Consider the following 25,745-nt stretch of genomic DNA (forward strand, 5'->3'; position numbering starts at 1 on the left):
CAGTGCATTGGTATTGCTGTTGTGGGCCGTTGTCTGGATGTTGTTTTTGTGATTTACCCTGCTGTCCCTGTGAGTCATATCACATAATTCTGCACATTCATCCTGGTTGTTAAGTCCCATTGCTGGCATGGAATGGGAGTTTGTGACCTGACACCTACAGTCTACACATGATGTTTTGATTTGTGTGTCTATTTTCGAGATGTGTGTATGCTTTGTGATGGTCACTTTTGTGCCATTGTACACTGTATGCATTGTCAGCCCCCATGGGTGGTGCTTGTCTGCACATGGCCGAGAGTATATTAGGGTTTCACAGCACTGTTAGCCTCACCTGGTCTCTGTGGGTATGGGATACAACCACTACTTTGCCACAAAAGTGTTTCATGTGTTGGGACCAGGAATCATACATGCTGTTTGGCATTTGCCATGATGACACTTACTTTTTGGTCCCTGTGATGAGGGGGGTTTTGGACCCCATCACCACAATGCTCAACATTTGCTGCAGTTTAGAACCACACACTTAACTTTTGTTCTACACAGTGAGGGGGTGTTAGTTTTACATTGACACAGTGCTATAGTGATGCTTGCCTTGTGTAGGCCACACTCAGTTTTTTTGTTACACATGTGATGGTAGTTACATTGTATGTTCAAAGTCATAATCACTGTTGTGGGCATTTGTCACAGACTACACACTGTTCTCATGATGTTAGGGGGGATATATTTTGCTGACATACCTAATGTTGGTGTATGATTGATGTGTGGCGCATCATCCATCCTATGGGTGGGGTGGCAGTAGTGATTGGCAACAGGTCCCCTATGAGTGGGGCTGGCAGTAGTGATGGGCAACAGGTCCCCTATGAGTGGGGGTGGCAGTAGTGATGGGCAACAGGTCCCCTATGGGTGGGGGTGGCAGGAGTGATTGGCAATAAGTCCCCTGTGAGTGGGGGCGGCATGAGTGATGGGCAACATAAGCCCTATGAGTGGGGGTGGCAGTAGTGATGGGCAACAGGTCCCCTATGGGTGGGGGTGGCAGGAGTGATGGGCAACATAAGCCCTATGGGTGAGGGTGGCAGGAGTGATGGGCAACAGGTCCCCTATGAGTGGGGGTGGCAGTAGTGATGGGCAACATAAGCCCTATGAGTGGGGGTGGCAGTAGTGATGGGCAACAGGTCCCCTATGAGTGGGGGTGGCAGTAGTGATGGGCAACAGGTCCCCTATGGGTGGGGGTGGCAGGAGTGATGGGCAACATAAGCCCTATGGGTGGGGGTGGCAGTAGTGATGGGCAACATAAGCCCTATGGGTGGGGGTGGCAGTAGCGATGGGCAGCAGGTCCCCTATGAGTGGGGGTGGCATTAGTGATGGGTAACAGGTCCCCTATGGGTGGGGGTGGCAGGAGTGATGGGCAACATAAGCCCTATGAGTGGGGGTGGCAGTAATGATGGGCAACAGGTCCCCTATGAGTGGGGGTGGCAGTAGTGATGGGCAACAGGTCCCCTATGGGTGGGGGTGGCAGGAGTGATGGGCAACAGGTCCCCTATGGGTGGGGGTGGTAGTGGTGCTGGCCATGCAACCCCTATGATGGCCTGTTGTTAGTGCCCAGGATATGGATCCCCTGGGTGTGTGTGACATTTTGCGGGTACGTGTCGTTTGATTGTGTGGTGGGTGTCTGAATTACCGTCTGCGCCGTCCGCGTCTGTTCCTGATCCGGTCATAGATGTACAGTACTGGTATGACCTGCACGATGGGATTCATGATGTGTTCGTCTCGTACACGCTGCTTGTTGCTCCATCTCGTACCCGTTGCTAGCTGGTCCGTCTCATAGCCGTGGATTGTGTTCTGGCGCGAATCGTACCTGATATGCTTCTGTTCCGGTTGCTGTGGCGTGCTGTACGTGGCGACCCGTCCTGCGCGTATGATTTGCGCATCGTACTTGTCCGGCCGGAAACTGCTGTGGATACTGCTTCCGGGCAACTCAGTTCGGCGTTCGGAGGTACGGTTCGGACGGAGAATGAAGCTTAAATCACAGCCTACGTGTTGGTCGGATTTGTGTCAGTTATGAGCATCGTACTTCATCGCCCGGAGGGACCGGCTCCAGGTACGGGTCGGTCGCAAGGTAAGGCTACGGACAGCTCTCGGAGAGCTGTGCGACCTAGATCGGAATTGACCCCTAAGTAGAGACTGCCACCCTCTATTGACACTGTTTTCCAATATAAGCGTAGGAGTCTAAAAATTTGGTCGATGGTGGAAATGTTTTTTCTGAATCCGGCTTGATATGGTCTCAGGATTTCATGCTCCTCCATCCACACGTTAAGGCGATCGAGGAGTACCAGTGCAAAACATTTCTGGGTACTATCGATCCAACTGATCGGCCTATAGTTTGTAGGCAAAAGGGGTGAAACCTTTTTAAAAACTGGGAAAATTTCTGCCCCGGCCCAGGTTTCAGGGCTCGCCATACCTCTCATAATAGCATTAAATATTATCCATAGGTAGGGTCTCCATATTTTTAGTTCTGCCCGGAAGAGGTCCCCTGGTAGCTTGCCCAGTCCCGGTGCTTTGCCAAGAGGAAGCTTTCTTATAGCGTTTAAAATTTCTGTCAGAGTGATCCCAGGAGCCTCTTCGTGAATGATCCCTAAGGATATTGTAGATGTTTCATCATTTGGGCCAGCAGCTTCCTCTGTGGTATATAGAGCCTGGAAGTGTGGCTTCCATACAACCGCTGAAATATTTGGCTCTATGGCTGACTTCCCTTCACTACTGCCTGTATTACTATTGACTAGAACGCCTTCATGTCCCTGTTGGATAGGGCGGTTTTGAGGGCATCCCATCTATCTAATTCCCATCTCTTCTTTGTTTGTTGGATGTAGTCTCTGTTGAACACCCTTGTTTGTTTAGTTAAGGACCTGTCCTTGGCTTTGATGGGATCTAACAGAGCTCGCTTAGCCTTTCGGCAAGTGGCATTGAACCAAGAATGTTTGGCCCCTTTTCTCGCCTTGGAGGATACATTAGGATAAAATATATTGGCCATATTGGATGTCAATTCTGCATGTAATTCCGCTATTCTATCAGTATCTGGAAAAATGCCCATTGTGGTAGCAGTCTCCCCCATTTCTGATAAGGGCGGGATAATTAATGAATATAGTGTGGCCTGCTTGTCAGATGACTGTTCGATTGCCCCCCACCTTATTCTTTTTCTATTGTTTGAAAGTGTTCATCTACTATCTAAGGAGGCACCGTTTATCATGGCATTTTCAAAGTCCGGCAACTCCAACTCCATGGTCAAAACATTGTGGTCGCTGTCATGTCGCGGCAGGACAGCAAAATCAACAACCCTTTGCCATAACCTGGTCTCCCCTAAAATATAGTCCAGCGGGGAGGATTGGCCTATTCTATTAAAAGTTAACTTACCTGGTGTGTCTGATTTGGTACGGCCATTACACGCTCTCAGGAAGTGGGTCAGTATGACTGAGTTGATCTGGAGTGCCAGTGGTGACCAAGCCTTAATCGGTAGAATTTGAGGGTCAGGAATTAGCCAATGCAGATCTTCCTTGCTGGGTATTGTATCAGTGGGTTCAGCAAGGGGCTCACATTGACAGTAAAATCACCCCCTATAATCAACCACATATTTGTAGGGACTATAGCGATGAAGGTGTCCAATTGGTCAAAGGTTGGGGATTCGTGGCTGAGGCTTATGGGTCGAGAATAGAGATTGATAAACGCTATTTTCAATTTGGGAGAGAAAGTAAGTACGATGCACTGGATGTTGTTAGAGAAGGGGTTCAACTGTTCCACTGTACAGCCCAGGTGCGTGGCGACCAAAATACATAAGCCCCCAGATGGTCTGCCTCTTCCCCCCGAAATGGCGGGTACATTGAATATTACAAACCCCGCCCTTACAATATCTTCCCTTGCCCAAGTTTCCTGAAACATGCTCACTTCATATTGTTCCACAAAAGCCCCCAATCTGGGCAGGGCAATTTTCTTTTTAGTCCGGCAATGTTCCCGGATAGAACCCTCAGCTTGTTGCCTAGGTAACAGTTGTCTGAAGGGGCATCAAGCATATAAGTGTTGGGAGATTGGATATCCTCAAACTGGGCCAAGGGAAAAACATCTGCTACTTCCATGGGAAGACCTTCCCTGAGTAAACTAATGGTTGGGAGGTCAGGGGCAGGGGCAGCTGGTATTCCAAGCGACTCTACCCATGTCCCAATTGCACTAGTGGCCATCTGTTGTGTTAGTGTTTGCCATTAGATCTGCCCCAACCTCGTGGCAGGTGGTCTGACTCAACTTGCCGCTGCTATACTCCCCTAAATCCCTTCCAGACCCTGAGTACCTGGGTCCAGGGGCTGGCCCCCCTGTCATTGCGTGTCAATCCACCTCTTCTAGAGCCCCCAAATCTATTGCGTGTCAATCCACCTCTTCTAGAGCCCCCAAATCTATTTGTTACTAGTATATTGAATAGCAAGGGTCTAGGGGGTGGCCTACTTTTTGATTTCCCAGTGGCCACCTACCTAAATCGCTAGTATTATGGACGCGCTAGGTTGGATATGACAGTCGGAGTAAAAGTAGTCCAATGGATAGACTGTAACCCCTGTAGGTGGTTCCTGGGGCCAAGGTTTCTGGCTTACTAGGCTGTGAACGGTCAGGGGATTTCTAAAATTAATAACTACACAATCCCTTTGCATTGATTTTTGTCTCTTGCCCATCCAGCCAACTCTACGAACCATTAAGATCTCCCCTACCCTGTCATAAGCGAACTGCCTGTGCCTTGCCAACCGGAAGAGACATTTGTTCCTGTGGTCCAGTTGTGTTTCCCTCTGGCGATTTCTAATTCCTGGTATTCCTGTCAATATAATAGCATACAGGAGTGAAGCTGGGGGTACATTTAAAGTGGGCAGAATCACTACTTCAGGCCTTCTTGCTGTACCCTACTCGACACCCAACCCTTCTCTGCTCTCCCTAGACCCTGTTTGAGTGGGGGTGTTTTTGTTAGGACCCCTCTTGTGAAATGCTGGGTTGTTACTCCCATTCTCATTATTAGAGCTCCTGGAGCCAGTGACAATACTGTAATCTTGAGCCTGCTGAGTACCTAGCCTTTCTATAGGGTCAAAATGGGTTTACCTGTCTGGTTGTTATGGCCATCTACCCAGCTGAAACCTGGTAAACTGTTAGAGACTACATCCCTCTGTGCACCAGGCTTATCTGGAGTAGTCGGACCTGCGCTATCTGTCTGACAACTAAAATCTTTCCCCCTCACTAGAACTTGGGTGTTTACACTAGTGTTTGTTTGCCTGTTGTCCCCCATTGTTAACACTTTATCTATGCAATCTAGTAGGGGAGCAAGTTCTTCCTTCACGATGGCTCTCAATTGCCTCTGTAGGTCTGCTAACAGATTCAGCACCCAAGATGGACAGTCTGTGTCTGTTCGAGTGTTGTTGATGTATCCTGCTGTTCCCCCGGGTTAACTAAATCTTCAACACTAGGTTGTTTGCACATTGATTTTCTATCTTTTGACTCCTGCCCCACTTGCTTGTTTGCACTTCCCATTCTTTGGCATACTGGTGACAGTTCCGCCTTTGCAAGTTCCTGGCTTCGGTGGAAATTCTAGGTGTGGGGATGGGAAGGACTCAATTACCCTAGATGTAGACACAGGGGTGATAACTTGAAAAGAGGATGCCTCAGACACCGGGCGAAAAATTCTGGAGTTGGTGACTTCTCGGTCAGCTCTATTTCGGTTGTTACCACACCTATAGCCCTCTGTAGCATCCTATCAATTGAGGTTGGTGGGATTGGGGAAGAAATGATAACTTGGGGATGGGGTAGTTGTTTGGCTGTGCATGTACGCTTTCCCATTGTTAAACCCTGGCAGTACCGAAATGCAACCACCCCTCTAGGATCAGCCAAGAAACACCTTGGTGTAGTTTGTACAGGTAGAGCTATAAAAACAAGAGCGAGGAACCACAATACGGTCAAAGAGCACGATTCGTAAAAACAAGGGAAATGATGGGGAGTTGATTGGCCAATAACACTTTCCTGGTTCCCCTGCTTGGCTCCTGCCAATAGACCACTATAGTCCCTGCGGTGGTTGGACTAATTGATGTCATATAGGTCAATGCAAAAGAGTACTTTTTGAAATTATGGATCAAAGGAGACGATGATTAAACCCAAAGAGTCTTACCCACAAGTCAGCATTAAAAAATCAGCGCTAAGGTGGGTGGCCCGGCCCTGCCTCTTCCTGGCAATGGCTGGCAAAGACGGGCCCGCCCTTGGCTTAGGCTTTGCCTGGGCGTGGCCCGCGTGCGTCCCGCACTGCGGGAGCCCTCCACAGGATTGCGCGAACGGGAAGACGGCGGTGGCAACGAGCCGCAAAGCAGACTGGAGGGTGAAGTCCTGGCCCCCTCTGGTGGCCCCTGGTGTCAGCTGCAGCAAAACGGGCGTCCCACGCTGCAGGAGCCCTCCACATGATTTAATCCCTTCGGTGCTCGTGACGGAATGGTTCCGTCATGAGCACCAGTGCTCCTGTGCTCAGGACGGAACCATTCCGTCATGAGGACAGGGGAACAAAATCCCTCTGCTGCAAACTGCAGAGGGATTTCTTTTTTTTGGGAGGGCCTCGGGAGATGAGGAAGAGCTTCCCCAACCTCCAGAGGCCCTTCCCTAAATTTTTACTTTAATGACGATCGCGCGCTGTAGTCATTAGTGTGAAAACAAAACTGAAACTTAGTTTCATTTTTAATGTTTCAGTGCTCGTGAGGCTATCTCAGCCCCCCCGAGCACGAAAACACTTGGGAGGGGTATCATTGTAAAGGGGAGAATCTCCCCATTCCAGTGGTACCCTTCCCTAGTGGATCTCTTCTTGGGGATCAAAGCAGGGATCCTCCCACTAGCACCAGGGAGGGGGAGCGGCCCCTTGGGCAAGGGCCTTTGATCCCCCATATTTCTTTGGGCACAGCAGGCTTTCTGCCCCCCCGGGGGACAGATGGGGCAGGAGCCCCCAATCAACCCCCCCCCCCCCCCCACGGGCAGGGCAGAAAGCCCACTAGAAACCAAGGATTTGTTTTTTATTGATGTTGGGGTGCGGGCTGCCCAAAAAGGGCATGGCAATGCCCCCACCCCCCAGGGAAAAGGGCCAGTGACTGGGAAGAGCCCAAAACATAGAGATTAAGGGATTAGCACTGAGAATTCTAAGCGCTACATTTTTTTTAAAATACATTTTTAGTCAATTCTGCATTTGACATCCACACAAGTGAGGTACCATTTTACTTGGGACACTAAAGAGAACGCTGTGGGGTAGGACATTTAAGCCGGCACGGTGATTCCACGCAAAAATATGTGGAAAGGTATTTTTTTCAGGTAATTTGAGGATTACAGTGGATTCTGGGTAGGGAAACGGGGGATCCACGCAAGCCATACCTCATTAGACTCCCCAGGGTGTCTAGTTTTGGTAGGTTTCCCTAGATGGCGGCGAGCCAGGGGCCAAATCGCCAGGTACCCCTCCCCGCAAAACCAAGTAGTTTTGTTATATGTAATTTTGAAGTCTCCACAGTGCGATTTGGGCCATTTCCTGCTGCAGCCACTATGCCTACCCACACAAGTGAGGTACCATTTATAACGAGAGACCTGGGGGAACGCTGGGTGGTAGGAAATTTGTGTCAGCCTGGTGACCCCACCACTTTCCCACACAGAAATGTGAGAAAAAATGTCTTTTTTCAACAAAACTTGAGGTTTGCAGGGGATTCTGGGTAGAAAAATGTTGGGGGACCCACGCAAGCCATACCTTGCTGGACTCCCCCGGGTGTCTAGTTTTCAGAAATGTATGGGTTTGGTAAGTTTCCCTAGATGGGCACCGAGCACTGTGCCAAAAACCCAGGTGACCCCCTTGCAAAACCAGGATGTTTTGTGATAGATCATTTTGATGTCGCCTCAATATGTTTTGGGCCCTTGCCTTTCGTGGGTACTTGACCCACCCACACAAATGAGGTACCATTTTTATCGGGAGACCTGGGGGAATGCTGTGTAGAAGGTAATTTGTGGATACACGCAGATTTCAGAACTTCCCACACAGAAATTTGAGAAAAAAGTGATTTTTTCAGCTACATTTGAGGTTTGCAGGGGGTTCCGGGTAGGGAAATGTTGGTGGTTGTTTTGTGATAGGTAATTTTGATGTCGCCTCAATAGGTTTTGGGCCTTTGCCTGTCGCGGGCACTTGACCCACCCACGCGAGTGAGGTAGCATTTTTTGTTGGTCCACACAGATTCCAGAACTTTCCACCAGAGACATGTGTGGAAAATGTTTTTTTTAGACACATTTTTAGGTCTGCAAAGGATTCTGGGTAACAGAACCTGGTGAGAGCCAGTCAAGTCACCCCATCCTGGATTCCCCTTGGGCATCTATTTTTCAAAAATGTATAGGTTTTCTAGGTTTCCCTAGGTCCGGCAGAGCTAGGGTTCAAAATCTACAGCTAGGCACTTTGCAAAAAAGGGTCCGTTTTCACAATGAAAATGTGGTGTGTCCACGTTTTGTTTTGAACCATTTCCTGTCGCAGGCACAAGGCCTACCCACACAAGAGAGGTATCATTTTTCTCGGAAGACTTTGGGGAACACGTGGTGGGTGGAATTTTGTGGATCCACGCAGATTCCAGAATTTTCCACTACAGAAATGTGAGGAAAATGTGTTTTTGTTTTACAAGTTTTTCGGTTTGCAAGGGATTCTGGGTAGTAGAACCCGGTGAGAGCCAGTCAAGTTACCCCCTCCTGGATTCCCCTGGTTGTCTAGTTTTAAAAAATGTATAGGTTTACCAGATTTCCCAAGGTGCCGGAAGAGCTAGGGTTCAAAATCTACAGCTACTCACTTTGCAAAAAAGGGTCAGTTTTCACTATAAAAACAAAGTGTGTCCACGTTGTGTTTTGAGCTGTTTCCTGTTGCGGGAACTAGGCCTATCCACACAAGTGAGGTACCATTTTTATCGGGAGACTTAGGATAACACAGAATTGTAGGGCAACTGTTATTACCTATTGACTTTTGATGCATTTCTGCCTTCCATAAGAAAGACAATGTGTAAAAAAGAAGTCATTTTGAAAAATGACCTATAATTCTCATGCTAGTATTGGTACTCACAATTGTGGAAATGTGCAAATATCTACTGTTTCTAAACTCTATATTTTGTTCCAATTTCAGAAATACTTAGTTGTCTTTCGTACGGAGTTTTCCATGTATATATTTTCCCAAATTAATTGCTATATACCCGGTACATAATAAAAAACCATTGGAAGACGCTGCTCAGTTATTGGCTCTGGGTTCGTCGGGTTCTTGGTGAACCTACAAGTCCTATATATCCCCACAACCAGAAAGGTCCAGCAAAATTAACGGTATATTGCTTTCAAACAGCTGTCATAATTAGAAGAAGTTACTGGTGAATACGTTGACACAAATGGCTGTTTTTTTCAACTAATTTTCAATTTTTCCTATATTCACCTGTTAGTTTCTATAAAGAAACCTTGAAGGATCGGAAGTTACTATAGTACGGGAGGTCCTCTGTCTTTGTCTGGAGGCCAGAGCAACTGACACATTTATTACAGTAGAAACAGCTGATACAAGAGTTGCACACCCTGATAGAGTTTATGAGATAGCCTTCCAAATCGAAGGTGATATACAATGTAAAATTAAGGGTATCTTTTAGGATATCCTTACCTCGTCATACCACATTTTGTTGGCGGAGGCGGATTGGCCTCCTCCATTTGTTTTGACTTCTTCCAGAGGTGAGGACATGATACTTCCAAGTTTTTCACGTTACGTCTCTGAAGAGGATAAACAGTCTTATGCATCAGAATGGGCTTTAGCCCTCGTGCCGGCTGTGTATTGCAATCAGGTGGGCTGGGATAGAGATTCACCGGCCAACTGAGATCCTTTTGCGATCAATGTCACAGCCTCAGGCACAATATCCCATCAAACGTGAGACAAAGTCGTCTGTTAGTGACATTTTGGACCAGTTCGAATATCAGGGTGTAATTGAACTCTGTGTTTTATCGATGAATAATCCTCTTTTTCCGATATTGAAACCAGATAGTTCATATCGCATACTTTTGGATTATACGAATTTGAACAGTCATGTTCGTACGTTTGCCGTACAGAACACACACAGCTCTGTGTTAATAAATGACATTGTCGGAAAGAAGAATAAAATGACTTTAGACATTTCAAATTAATTTTACTGTCACAATTTGGCTCCTGAGAGCCGTGACTGGACCGCATTTACTACGGTGGGCAATCAGAAAAGATTTAAAAGATTGTCCATGGGCTATAAGAATAGCCGTGGTGCGTTTGCTGCGCGTGTTGTGTCACTTTTACATGACATTGATCCTGATGCTTTCTCTTACATCGACGACATTTATTTGACGGATGACGAATTGATACCACTTCTAGTACGTGTTCACCGCATCATATTGTCTTTTGCAGACTTAGGGTACAAATTTAATTTTGCTAAGTCACATATAACCTATTTGGCGGTGCTCTTTTTGGGTTACGAACTCAACAATGATAAATGTGCCCAATGGGCGCCTCCTTCTACTCTTAAGAAGTTACAATCTTTGCTGGGTTTTTGAATTTTGGGAGGACATACATTCCTGATTATGCTCAGAGTATCAAACTGATTTACTCTTTGATACAACCCTCTTTTTCGTCTTCCAGAACATACAGAAATTCCTCCATTTTAGCAGTCTGATCTGCTTGCGACCAACTTCTTGTTAACTTGTGATAACACAACTACTTAGTCATACAGATTGTACCAGTGGGTTTCATTTACCTGACATTCAATGAAGGCGATACAGTCCCCATTGCCTACAAATTTGTACACATCAGCAGAGATGCGTTTTTCCCCCATTGAGAAGATTCTTACAGCAGTACAGATGGCGATCCAGAAGGAACGCTCTTTGGTTCAGGGGAAACGCATTCTTATGGTATCCCCAGTGCCTACTCTAGAGGCGGTCACAAAGGCGAGCGTACCGAATTCTAAGGCCTTACACCCGCGTTGGATTCAGTGGGCGAGGTCTTTGACATCGGCTGATGTCACTTTTATCTTTTACCCATCCTTGCAGATGCAGGAGTTTTTACAGTACAAACAGGTTCATCCTGGCGCCACAGTTTTTGCTTCCTCTTGACCAATACAAATGTATAGTTTATACCGACGGATCTGCGCACCCGGCCATTGGTTCCAAACATGCTTACTCGGCCGCCTGTGCTATTGTGGCGAGCTCTATGGTTGACGGTGAGTTGAAGTCTTCCTTGGTCCACACACAGTCTCTTGATGACTTCACGGCTCAGTTGTCCGAGCTGCGGGCTTTAGTATTGGCTCTCATATTTGCTGATCCAGATGTACCTACACTTGTATTGTGCGATTCTTTCTATTGTGTACAGTCATTTAATGACAATCTATTCTTTTGGTCTCAAAATGATTAGCGTGACTGTAAAGGTAGCACAATCAAGCATAAGATGCTTTGGGTTCGAGTGGCAGGTCTTAAAGAAAGCTTGCCACTCATACATGTTATACATACTCTTGGCCATCAGCGTGTGGGAGCACATGCTGTTGGTAATTCTTTGGCTGATGAGGCAGCCAAATCTGCAGTGGCCACGTGTTCAGTAGCAGCAGTTACAAGGTCCATGACTAAAATTGATAATTGCCAAGAGAGGGCTCTGTAGCCCTCTTTCTTTCCTCACTGCCAGCACATTCATGGAGTAAGAACCTCCATGAGATCGCTGGTGGTGAGGAAAGTCATAATATGCTTAGGGTGTGACAGGGCACGACCAAGCATATTGGGTCCTCAGACCGCCGCATCACCACCAGGGATCTCTGATCTTTGGCAGTTGCTGTGGTGCTATGGTGGTCAAACGCCCAGGTTGTACACTGGCAGTTGGGCCGATGGTGTAGCGGTGGCCAGACCGTCACTGCTGCACCACCGTGAGTTTGGCGGTTCCCAGACCCCCAGTGTGGTAGATTTCCCTTGGTGGCTGTGTAGCCCAGACCCAAAAAATGCCACTACCCCTATTGCTGATTTCTTCACATTCCATTTTGGGCCTTTTGTGTTGAGAGTGCTAAGCAAAGTTTGAGATTTGCAGTGCATCACGTGTAAGAAAATGTTGTGGGATCCACGCAAGGCACACCACCCTGGAGTGCTCTGGGTGTCTAGTCTTCACAACTTCTGTGTTTAGTTGGTTTTCCAAGGTGGCAGAGCATGCTCCACGAATATTGCAACCATTCACCATGGCAATTTTAAGGAAGTATAAGGAAATTTGGATTTACTCCTCCTCTGTGGGTCCACATGTCAAAACTATGGCCAAAAAAATCAAAATGTCCTTTGGCTTGCCATGGGCAAAACGTCTGTTGAGGTTTTAGATTTGGAGGATAGAACCAACACCAGGGATGGTCTTTTTTATTTCCTACAACAAAAATATAGCCTTAGTTCTGACTGGGCTTTATGCACTCCAATGGCAGATTGGAGGTAAACTCCCCAAAATAGGTAAAAATTCTGTGGGGCACATTCTGATATGGGGGCACAACCCCATGCCTGAGATGGCAGCCACTTTACTCCCTCTTTTTTGTAAGTATATTTTTCCTGCTAGTCTAGTAGGCTTTGTGGGTAAACTCCCCATAGCTGTCTTTGCAGGTGGGGCATAAAGAGCCTAGAGTGGGGGAAACTCTAGTCTATGCCCATTAGGTAGTTTCTTCCCATCTACCAAATAAAAATTGTACAGATACCATTCCCTGGTGTCTAGTGGGGGGTTTCTACCCCCCCGAGCAACAGAAAGACATATTTGTCTAAGGACGGCGGAAGCACAGGCCGTTGCAATTAGGGGTGCACCCCCAAAAATGTTTGTTCCTTATGAAACTCTAGTTTCTAGTGGGCTTCCCGCTCTCTGGGGCACAGAATAGCGGTGAACACCCCTATCCTCCCCTGGGTTGGGACAAAGACTAACTTAGTCTGGGGTGGATGTGAGTTAAGGCCCATGTCATTGGGACTTCTCCCCCACAAACAAAATTGCCATATTAACATCCCTGGTGTCTAGAGTGCTTTCTGCCCTTTGGGGTGGCGCATTGGGCTGTGAACACCCCCATCCCACCAGGGGTCTATTAGACTAATTGGCAATGGGGCAGGGTGGGAGCACAGACCATGACATTTGGGCAGCTCCCCCCACAAAAACATAAATGCCATGAAGGGGTAGACTGGAGGTTAACACCAGAGGCAGAAAGAGTAACTGAGCCTGGTGTGGGAGGGAACACAAGCCCATGGCCAGGTTGGTGGCTCCCTCCTAAGCCTTGCTCTTGGTGGCCTAGTGGAGCAGATCCCTGCTTCATGATCACATACTCAGCACAATCCACTTAGAAAAGACAGCATTTTCCCCTTTGCAAAGCTGCCTCTCCCATAAAGTTCAGTGCTCAGAGTTACGCCTCATAGCTATGGTGAAAGTGAAAGCAGACTGTGGTATTAGCGTGTTCTACTTTCACTTTTGCTTTGCAGTGATGTCATTACGCTGTACATGCTTGTGTTACAGCAGACAAAAATATCAAATCGATGTGAGAGGAGAGCTGTTCCTTCATTTCACAACTTAGATTTTGAAAAATACTTCTGATTTAAAAAAAGAAGAATTTTCTTTTTTAGTGCTGAGGACAATCCTCTGATGTCAATTAGTCATCCTCTGCAAATAAGAGGTTAAGATACCCAAACATATAAAGCACTTATTTGTGTCCACCCATTTCCGGGGATGCCCAAGTGGTTGGATGCCTTGAGGAGTAGACTGCAGTAGAGAGGAAGCAAGATGTTTCAAGTTGGAAATATAGCAATATCACTTCCTAAAGAATTGGATGGTGGGAAGTACAATGATGATGGGAAATGAGGACCACTTCTTTAGTATTTTCTGTTAAAGATTATATTAGTGGGTAACAAGTCATAGCAAATTCTGAAGAGGTGAAGACTGGGAAATACAGTCATGTCACTACCTAGGGGTGTGGATGCTTGGAAGTGCAGTGATGTTATTCACTGTAGAGCAAGATGCTTGGCAGTGCAGTGATGTAATTCACCTTAGAGCAAGATGTTTCTCCATTTTATTTTTTTATTAAAGATCTTTTTGGTTGAAAACTAATGATGTCCCTTCCTGAAGAAGTAGAAGCTTGGAAATACAGGGATTTCACATCCCATGGACATGTGTACTGGGAAATGCAGTCATGCCACTTACTGTAGAGTTGGATGCTGAGGAAATTACCTTTTCTGGGGTTCTGCATTGTTTGATGTTGCCTGCTATCTTACCCTCCCCTTTGTGACTAGGCTCTGGGTGGTATACTGCTCTTCTTGATATTTAGTCCTTCCTTTGTATTCTGTTCCCTGCTGCTCAGTGATGCCATAGAATGTCCCTGCCTGTTTGGTTGAGTGAGATGTCAGTTTGAGTGTGTGGGCTAAGCAGCTGGGGTGCTGCTCCCAGTGGGGCTACTGATAAAACTACCTTATAATCCACAATTCCTATAACTATGTATTCTTGATTATACTGAAGAATAAACTACTCTTTGGATTCAACATCAACTCTGCCTACCCTCCTTCTTATGTTATTTCACTGCTGACGAGGATGGGATGCGAATTGAGAAGCTTACCTCAAGCTTTGAGGCTGCATGGGAGGTGGAATGTTCCCAGGCTTTCATTTTGTGAAACTGCTCTGCTTCCATGGAGTATTCGTGACATGTTGGTATCTCTTTATTGAACTGCTGGTGCGTGCACTGACTTCAGTCTTAATTATGGATTGGTTGTAACAACTTCTGTCACCTAAGGAAACTATGTAGAGCGATGGTTTGGGGGCCATTTTACTTGATTGTAATGGATTATGTGGTTTTATACAGGGAACGTGCATTTCTATTTATGCCTTCCTCCCGCTCAATTTTTATTTTCATCACAGCGTTCTGGTACAGCTGATTCTGACTATAATACCCAAATGCACACTGCGTGCAGGACAGCAGGAATTCCAGTTCAGTTTTGAGATTTTTGAATATTTTCATTAATACGCAAGGATTGTGCAGTAACTATGGAGGTAGTTAAATTTCTTTATTCTTTCCAGTAGGTGGAAATGCGGGTACTAGGTCCGAGTACCAGTCCTATATCTCACCAATTTTATTACATGCCTTTCTTAACATGCCTGATTAATTGCATTCATTATTTCTTTCTGCATTAATGCATGGCAATAATTTGAGGGTGTTGAACCATTGTTACCCATGCTGAATTTTAAATGTGAGGTAATGTATGTATCATACAAGGTCTGCTTCCTGCTTGTGTTTTTGCCATGCTGAATTTGTTACTGCTTATATTTGAAAGCATTTATGTTATGGAGATTGTCTCCATGTATTGACTTAGCTGTGATTTTTTTAGGAAATTTGTGTACCATGTTCTATTGTGTCTTGAGGTCACTTTGGTGAGAGTTTCATTTTCTCTCTTACTTTACATACATTTACTAGTGCTGGGATTACTGTTTTTTCCCAATCTATTCTTGATTGAATTTGAAGCTTTACTTGAATTTTAGATGGTGGTGGGCAGGTTGTTGAGCACAAACCTTTTGTGATGGGTGGTGAGCATGATTTTGAGCTCAAACCATTTATGATGGGCCACAATGCGCCCCTAGCTTTGTGTGTTTTTGTTGGTGGTGGGCATTTTGGTTTGCTCAAACGTTATTTAAATTTTATGGTGGTGGGACATGGTGTTTTGCTCAAACCATATTGAGGGGCATTTTGGTTCCCTAATCTTTAAGTGCATTTTTGTTGCTGGGTAGTTTGTTGTGCAATTCTTCTTGCAGTTTTTGTGATGGGTCACGTTTTTTAGCTCAAATCGTTTTGTGGGGTTATGTTACTACCTCTTTGCATTTACTAGTGATTGGCATTTGTGCCCAAGCTATGATTCAGTTGCCTTTTACTCAATGCACTTTAAGTGTATTTTTGATGATGGGCAGTTTGTTGTGGAATTCTCACTTGCTGTTCTTCGTGATGGGTCACTTTTGTGGGCTCAAACCGCTTTGTGGGGTTGTGTTCCTACCACATTGCATTTACTAGTGATGGCCATTTGCTCCCAAATTATGATTCATTTTTCTTTTACTGGGTGCATCTTTGGCACCCTGGTTTCTTTACTTGGCACTTTTGGGGCACATTTATTTCCATTTGATGAAGGGGAGAGAGTGTGTTGTGAGTGTGTTATTTCTCTCTGTATTTCCTTTCTCTTTATTTATTTGTTTTTTATGCTGAGTGTTTCCATCTTATTTGTACTATTGTATGATATTGTCTCCTTAAAGGAGGAAGGTGTGTGGTACCCTGCTCTCCTTTATATTTAGTCCTGCCTTTGTATTCTGTTCCCTGCTGCTCAGCCACAGTGTGAGCAATGTCATAGAATATCTCTGTGCGTCTGGTTGAGGGAAATGTCAGTTGGAGTGTGTGGGCTGAGCAGTTGGGATGCTGCTTCCAGTGGGGCTACTGCTACAACTACCTTATAATCTACAGTTCCTGTAACTGTATACTCCTGATTATACTAAAGAATAAACTACCTTTTGGATTCACAATCAACTCTGCTTACCCTCCTTCTTATGTTATTTCACTCTGTTATTCAGCTTCTCTGGGGACCAGAGATTTGTGGGACAATTGCTTCTTGTTCTCCTTTCGGGTGCTTGCTTTCCATGAGCTCTTGTTTAACTCTGAGTTTTTGTCTGCTGAGGTGAGTTTTGGTCACCATGGGTGGTCCGTTGTGTCTTAAGTGGTGGTTGCAGTTATCCATTGGGGTTGAGCCTCTTTCTGTGCTCTTCTGACCCTGTTTTGGCCACATATGTAATCACTTGTTAAAAGTGGAGACGAGACAGAAAATTAAGAAAATAATGTCTAGAATACTTACCAGTGATCTTCTTATTCTGATTCTCCCTTCCTGATCCCAAGCCTTTCCATACATCATCCTGTTTAATTTTGAAGCTTTGACTGTAAGGTTGGGTACTTCTGACCAGGTGGGTTACTAGGTACAGTCTCCTTTCATGAGGCCTAGCTGAAGGTAAACTAAGTTTAAAAAGAACATTCTATGTGGTACAGTGTAGTGCTTTCCAGGTGGGAGAGCCTCTGAATTTAGGGCCTAGAACGAGGAAGGGTTAATCGGAGTAATGGTATTGCAGGTAAGTAATATGAATAGGCTCATGCAGCAAACTGCACAAGCATTGATAATTAAATGTCTTTGATGGGTCTTGCTTTTTTAGAGTGGGCTAAAGAATGGTGATGATTTAAACCCAGATCAGTTGACTGGGGGTGAGTGCTTGCAATGTTCAACACTCCGTCCATCATTTCCTTTGGTTTTTGCTTTGTTCGCCATAAGTTGGCAGGGTATGCTCAGACGTGAGTCCCTTGCTCACTTTGCCACTGGAATCAAGCAAGCCTGGCTGAAGACGGCTGAAATGCCAGAAACCGGTCCTAGGAAGCTTGTTTCTGGTCCAGGGAAGACATGGCTTGGCAGTTCGGGCTGGACTGTTCCCATGAGGCACAGGGTCAGACTGATTTGCATATGGCCATGTCTGAACTGGGGTGGCAGAGTGGGCTAAAGAATGGTGATGGATTAAACCCAGATCAGTTGACTGGGGGTGAGTGCTTGCAATGTTCAACACTCTGTCCATCATTTCCTTTGGTTTTTGCTTTGTTTGCCATAAGTTGGCAGGGTATGCTCAGACGTGAGTCCCTTGCTCACTTTGCCACTGGATTCAAGCAAGCCTGGCTGAAGACGGCTTAAATGCCAGAAACCGGTCCTAGGAAGCTTGTTTCCGGTCCAGGGAAGACATGGCTTGGCAGTTCGGGCTGGACTGTTCCCATGAGGCACAGGGTCAGACTGATTTGCATATGGCCATGTCTGAACTGGGGTGGCAGAGTGGGCTAAAGAATGGTGATGGATTAAACCCAGATCAGTTGACTGGGGGTGAGTGCTTGCAATGTTCAACACTCTGTCTATCATTTCCTTTGGTTTTTGCTTTGTTCGCCATAAGTTGGCAGGGTATGCTCAGACGTGAGTCACTTGCTCACTTTGCCACTGGATTCAAGCAAGCCTGGCTGAAGACGGCTGAAATGCCAGAAACCGGTCCAGGGAAGACATGGCTTGGCAGTTCGGGCTGGACTGTTCCCATGAGGCACAGGGTCAGACTGATTTGCATATGGCCATGTCTGAACTGGGGTGGCAGAGTGGGCTAAAGAATGGTGGTGGATTAAACCCAGATCAGTTCACTGGGGGTGAGTGCTTGCAATGTTCAACACTCCGTCCATCATTTCCTTTGGTTTTTGCTTTGTTCGCCATAAGTTGGCAGGGTATGCTCAGACGTGAGTCCCTTGCTCACTTTGCCACTGGATTGAAGCAAGCCTGGCTGAAGACGGCTGAAATGCCAGAAACCGGTCCTAGGAAGCTTGCTTCCGGTCCAGGGAAGACATGGCTTTGCAGTTCGGGCTGGACTGTTCTCATGAGGCACAGGGTCAGACTGATTTGCATATGGCCATGTCTGAACTGGGGTGGCAGAGTGGGCTAAAGAATGGTGATGGATTAAACCCAGATCAGTTGACTGGGGGTGAGTGCTTGCAATGTTCAACACTCCGTCCATCATTTCCTTTGGTTTTTGCTTTGTTCGCCATAAGTTGGCAGGGTATGCTCAGATGTGAGTCCCTTGCTCACTTTGCCACTGGATTCAAGCAAGCCTGGCTGAAGATGGCTGAAATGCCTGAAACCGGTCCTAGGAAGCTTGTTTCCGGTCCAGGGAAGACATGGCTTGGCAGTTCGGGCTGGACTGTTCCCATGAGGCACAGGGTCAGACTGATTTGCATATGGCCATGTCTGAACTGGGGTGGCAGAGTGGGCTAAAGAATGGTGATGGATTAAACTCAGATCAGTTGACTGGGGGTGAGTGCTTGCAATGTTCAACACTCCGTCCATCATTTCCTTTGGTTTTTGCTTTGTTCGCCATAAGTTGGCAGGGTATGCTCAGACGTGAGTCCCTTGCTCACTTTGCCACTGGATTCAAGCAAGCCTGGCTGAAGACGGCTGAAATGCCAGAAACCGGTCCTAGGAAGCTTGTTTCCGGTCCAGGGAAGACATGGCTTGGCAGTTCGGGCTGGACTGTTCTCATGAGGCACAGGGTCAGACTGATTTTCATATGGCCATGTCTGAACTGGGGTGGCAGAGTGGGCTAAAGAATGGTGATGGATTAAACCCAGATCAGTTGACTGGGGGTGAGTGCTTCCAATGTTCAACACTCCGTCCATCATTTCCTTTGGTTTTTGCTTTGCTTTTTTTGATGGCCATTTTATTTTCTGCTGTTTGACTGTTTCTTAGGTTTTAGGAAACTTCAAAAAAATTACCCCTGTTTGAATCCCACTCATAATGTTAGAACAGCACTTTAACTTATATGGTACTTTTTTTTACAATAACCTTATATCTGTCTACTCTCCAGCAGGCCACGTAGGTCATCAGTGTAACTTGCAGCAATGGTTTAGGCTTGCTTGATGTACCATGAGTTAAAAGGTTTGTGTCATGTGTCAGCTCTTTCTGTAAGGTTATGGTAACATAGATTATGGAACTTGCTTACGTTATCCATTAAACTTGCAAAGATCTTCATTTTTACAAACATATATCAGTTTTCTGAAAATACTTTTCTGCTTCCTATAATTAGTTTGTATTTTGTTCATTTTGCCCCTTGAGGCTTGGCTTAATATTTGTTTTAATCATACAGTACATTTCTCTGTCAGTCAACTCAGTAAGGGTTATGCTATCAGTTTTATAATATTCAGTCTTGTATGTTTAAATTTGGCAGTATTAACATATGTTGTACACAATAACATAGCAAAGCTGTGATACAATAGTAGAGCAATTGTTTTCATTCCTGAAATGTAAATGAACCTTTTTGCTAACTAGCTAGACTTCTGTAATTGTATTACTTTAGATATTTTCTTGGTATAAACACCTTTAACATGAGTTTTTTTTCTACAGCATCTTGTGTTTGGGATAAAGTCTTTCATTGCATACCTGATCCCTGACATGCCCAAAGACTTATGTGACAGAATGAGACGAGAGAAGTACTTAGTGCAAGAGATGATGTATGAGGCAGAGCTTGAGCATCTGCAAAGGGAGAGAAAAAAGAATGGGAAGCATTATCACCATGAATGGCCTTAATCGATAGCTAGATGAAGCAGCAGTAAAGCGCAACTGCACTATGGGAAAATAAACAATTGAAGTTTAAAAAACAAGGCAGAAACCGCTACAAAGCAGAGCCATCAAGGTATATGTATTTCCACTCACTGCTTGTGGTATTATGCTTCGCTCTGAACTGAATGGACAGTTCTCCAGAGGAACACAAAGAATAGCCATACCTATGAATGATCTGCTGCAAAAATGGAAGGAAAAGGGTGTATGGAGGCCCGGATTGAACTGCTACAAAGCGCATATAACTACTGAACATTTTTCTCATAACAGTAACAAACGTCCTGTCTATGGAACCAAAATATCAAATTTTCCAAGGAACAATATAAAGACTAATCAAATGTAATTCTTACAATTTACTTCAAGAGCCTGGAAGAAGATGTACCATGTAGTCCATGTGTATTTCTCAGCTATTTCTTGGTCGCGCTGTTTCGGAAATGAGTAAAAATAACTGTTGCCTTCATGACCATAACTTGAACTGATGTAAATAACTGTAAGTCCTACTTGTTTTAAAATATATTTGTCAGAGTCTTCTGAAACTGTGCTTATGGATCACTAAATGGATTGACCTATGGGTTGGGTGCGCAATCAACATTAACTATGCAGTTCATGGTTTACATGCCACTTTTCATTTATGTTTATTCTTGAAACCAAAAATGTCTTGTAAATAAAAACATTTGGTATATTCGATATTTGTAAATCATGTGCAAAGACATGGATCATTTCATCATTTCACAGGAGTGCTGGAATGAGCACTGCCAATGATGCTATATATATTTTGTGTGAAAATAACTAACATAATGGCAAACCATTATTCAGCTTTAGCATATTTTAGCATGCCTTCTTAGTACCAGTATTATTTTGCATACTTAATTTATTTGTAGACAGTTAATTGCTACCTTCCAATTCACAATGCAGGTCAAATATGTAAAGTATGTATGCAAGCAAGATTATGTGCAGATACATGAAACGAGTATAAATAGTTTATGGCTTATTTTGCACATAAAACAATGAAAGTGTAGACTTTATGTTAAATATTTTTCTTCTATTGTACATAACTAATCACCAATATTACTCCAATGCAGGAAATTTACAATTACTTCAATATGTTATTTTTCAGTATTATTTTTTTTTAACATTTCACACATTAACAGTATGCAGTGTTCACTGAAAGACTGCAACGTGTATATAGTAATTTGGAATTCTAGTTGGAGATATTTTGAATTTAGCTTTTTAGTGTTGTTTTCCACAAGATTGGACCACAGCCAATAAGTTTACATTTGGGTAGTTTGAATTAAATTACATTTATTGTTTTCCACATGATTAACTTTCAACACAAACACACAACCATTTTAAAACCAGGGCACTGTAAAATTTAAATAACAAATATCAAGGATATTCAATTGTCCAAAAATTAAATGGAACACATTTGGCATTTATTATGGAAAAGCCAAAAGGAAAATGAATGATGCAATGTTTACACTATATTGTACATATGTCTGTGCTAGCAGTGGTCATGCAAATTGATTTTCAATTAGACTATTACCTATTAAATCTCACATTCTAGTCTTTTACCTTTCTGTAAATGTCATCATAAAACTAAAGTCAAAAATTCATGGCACTCTTATGAAATTGAAAATAATGTTTTCCTTATAATGGGACTTTTCACTTATAATTTCAGAATATAACCATACTTAATCTCTAAATGAACCTTTATTGTTTCAGCATACAAGTGTGTAATATATTGGCTGTAGATTGTCTGGAAATTTGGATATTCTGAGCCATATACGTCTGTGAGACAATATGCTCAAACATGATTTTATCAGAATTTAATGAACAGGATGAGAGCAATCAAATATGTTTTTTCAGATATTTTTAATGTTAATCAAGAGTGGCAAAGGAACTTTTTATTGCCACTTAGACATTAGTCCTAAGTGAGATAGTTTAATATTTTTTCACGAATTATGCTGCTACAGTTCAAATTCCCTATTCAGTAGAAATCAATTTAAATAACTAAAATTCTTATTACATATTCTTTATAAATGTCTAAAAGTATCTGAACTCATACAGACATGAATTGTTAATATTGTATATATTCTTCAGAAACCAATATATGCTAGCATATTTTTCTTAAGTAATATAAGTCCCATTTAAGTCACCATACTAGTATCATTGTAGACTTGAACATTTCAGTAGTCCCCAATACGTACCATTCAGCAAAATGTTACCGTAACAAAAAGAAAGTAAAAAGGTGATACAGTATTACAAGATGAGTTTAACATTATCGATCAGTCTATTTGAAAATGCTAGTCGACTGGTACAAAATTCTGCCTGTCAATACATCTCCAGTTACAGTATAACCTCTGGGTAACAGTGCTTATTAGAAACAATTACCATTAACATGTGCTCAGCGTTAGATACTGTAGTGTGTTTTTCATTTTACCAGTTCCTATACTTAATACACTGAGTATATAAGCCATCCCAAAACTATTCATACAATTGTACATGAAGATTTAATAATTGAACTAATATCTTGACAAACTAGCCTCTGGCCTAGGTTTTCGTACCATACATTTGTCTTTTGTACCGCATTTCTAAAATGTATTGATATTTTTCTACATGGGTAAACCTCATTGTTATCAATATATAGTACTTCTGTGGAAATTCATGCAAAAACGACATCATAATTCCTAATTGCAATGAATAACCTGCAAAGCTTTTATACAACATGTTTATTGTTCAAAAACAAATCTTCATAGAATGTCTAATATGTAAAACACACATGCAAAACTAAACCAACTGCAGACTGCAGTAAATTCATAATCCAATAGTCACTAGAGGTTTTTAAAGAAAATGACCTACTAGGTGTGGTTGGTAATTTTACAGTATATATAAGGCCCATTAAGCATTTTGATTAATTGATAAAGGCAAAGTACAGTTTACAATATCAATTCTAAATTTCTAAATTTAATGGGAGTGGAATATTTATTTTATATCCACCTCTCTCTTCTATTGTCTTCCACTATATAACCTTCACAGTTGCCCTATCAAACAATAGTGTCATTCAATTCTTTGTAGTTTCAGCATACAATAGAAGCTTAATTGAGGTCATTGTTCATCTCTTCTAATGTATGTAGTTATTTATTTAAACATTTGTTTATGCAAATTAGCACCTGGTTTTAAAAACCAGAAGAAGCAGGCCTCATAGTATGCTTCTTAGTTTAGTTTTGGAACATTACTTTGGCTGGACCGAAGTCAGGCCCCTTACATTGAAGAAAGCTGGCAGAGTTTCTGAATTTATAACACCTTACTTCTTAGTGTGTTTACTTAAAATGGTCTTCCAATAGTCAGTATGCAAGTGATGTCAACTGTGGTGGCCTGAATTACAACTCCATCTTTCATATTCCAAGGCATCTGTGGTCAACGTCAGACTATTTTTTCCTTTTAGTAACATGCCTGCTTCATTGACAGCACAGTTTAAGGACACCATCATTATGTTTATCTCCCTTGCAGTATTCAGTGCCTAGTTATTATTTCCCTCTATTATAATAAATGGTCTGTACTCCTTTAGAACATTTGTGCAAGTCAAGCTTATTTACAAAATGGCAATGTATGATAGCATGTCAGGTAGCCACACTGACAATATTTGCATCTATTTCACTTTATTGAATTACAACTTAAAAATACGAAATAAGGAACTATTTGATATAACTGATTTTGTTTGTGGAATACAATTCCATTATGTATACCCTGAATAAATGCACACGCCGATTCTAATTCAGTGTGGATGATCCCACTTAACTCCTTTTAGCATGTGCTAAGAATACTTGGGAATGCATGGTGCTTAAGATTTAGCATCTGTTGAACTAATTTAAACTTTGGAAGATACTCCAACTAAAAAAACAATTTTTCAGCAGGTTTTGCATCTCATTGTAAGGGTTGTATGACAGAGGCATGCATGGCTAAACCACTCATTCCTCTACTACGTAGCCCCATCAACGAATGCATACGAACAAAGCATTCCTTTGCCACGCATGCCTTTACCACGCATGCCTTTACCACACAATTTTGTGTTAACGGCATGACTGGTAGGCATGACTGGTAAAGGGATGTGTGATTAAGATAACACCCCAAACCCCCTGCCCTCAGCCATAAAAACTATCCCAACCCCCACGAGCCATAAAAACGACCCCGCCCCCAAGTCCTAAATACTACCACGACCCCCGAGCCGTAAACACTACCCCAAACACCCAAGCCCTAAACACTACTCCAACCTCCCCTGAGCCCTAAAACTCCCCTGACCCCCCAAGCCCTAAAAACGTACCTGACGCCCGGATCCCCTAATACCTTCCCTTCCCCCAAAACCCGACCCCAGCCCCACTTACCTCACTGAGTTCTCTCCAAATCCTTCCTGTTCCTGGGCCTACCCATCCCAGCATCTAGACTGGACACTGCCTTAATCACCCATATGCATGGTTAAGGTATATGCATGGTTAAGACATACGTGATTGAGCTTGCAGGGAAACAGCATGTGTGGCTCTATTCACGTTGTAAAGGCTGTTTCCCCATTGTAAGACAATAAAACTCGAGATAAAACTAAAGTGTCATTCAAAATTTTTAAAATATTTATATTGCAGATATTAAAAATAATACACCTTCTTATGATTGTTTGGGACAGTTTATTGCCATTCCTATTTAGCCAGCCCGATTGATCCATTGATGAAGCAACAACAACTGATTCATGATATTTTAGGCTTGTTTGAAGAATGCATAGAGCTCAGTGTTATTCAGAATAGTTGCATATGTTTAACATTCTGTTCACGAGGCAAAGTGTTGATGAACCTGTTTTGTTGTGTTTTGCATATGATGCAGATTATCTTTCAAAGATTTAAGGCACAGTCTGTCCTCAGGAAAATTTTATTAAATTACCGCTGTTTAATATATTTTCATATTTCAAACATGCATCTTTTTCAAGAAAATGGGCATGCATGCTTGTTTGACATTTTCACCACAGTTGTAGCACTTTTAATTATAGCATTTATGCAGACGTACAAAAGTCAATGCATGTCTCTAAAGGTTGCATGAGTAAGCCGATTTTATACAGCAGTTACTTGTCCATTGCTCCATGAAAACAATGTCTTGATACAAGGAAAAGAAAAAACGTATTCAAATAATAAAAATCTATTTATTGCTAACCATCCCTACGTTTCAGAACTAGTATTTTATTTGACCTCTCAATGTTTTATCTGTGTTGCTAAAAAGTACATTGCTTATGGTACATTTTGAAGGAAGTTGTATATGTATGCTCAGGATCAAATTAAAGTAGAAAGACACAGCCCAGTCTATAAAACACAATTCATGTCAACGCTTTCCAGTTTACAGCTACGCTTAGGTGTTGTTTTTCGAATACCTCAAAGTGTGCAAGGAGTGCTCTGGAAAGCTCCCACAATGACTATTTCTCTCAAATTACTCCTGAACATCGTTTGTGAATATTCTTTTCCACTAATGCACAGACATTTCTTCATGCACAG

General features: G+C 43.4%; 1 protein-coding gene across 1 annotated transcript in view; it reads left to right on the forward strand.

The window, feature by feature from the left end:
• ANO3 (anoctamin 3) overlaps positions 1–25,362 on the forward strand; it is a 1,942,403-nt gene extending 1,917,041 nt beyond the window's left edge. Inside the window, exon 27 of the mRNA XM_085643623.1 lies at positions 20,005–25,362. Coding sequence (XP_085499749.1) covers positions 20,005–20,187 — 183 coding nt within the window. The 3' untranslated portion in view covers positions 20,188–25,362. The remainder of the gene's footprint in view (positions 1–20,004) is intronic.
• The last annotated feature ends 383 nt before the right edge of the window (positions 25,363–25,745 follow it).

The sequence above is a fragment of the Triturus cristatus genome, chromosome 3_1, assembly GCF_964204655.1.
Source record: "Triturus cristatus chromosome 3_1, aTriCri1.1, whole genome shotgun sequence".
NCBI classification, from domain to species: domain Eukaryota; kingdom Metazoa; phylum Chordata; class Amphibia; order Caudata; family Salamandridae; genus Triturus; species Triturus cristatus.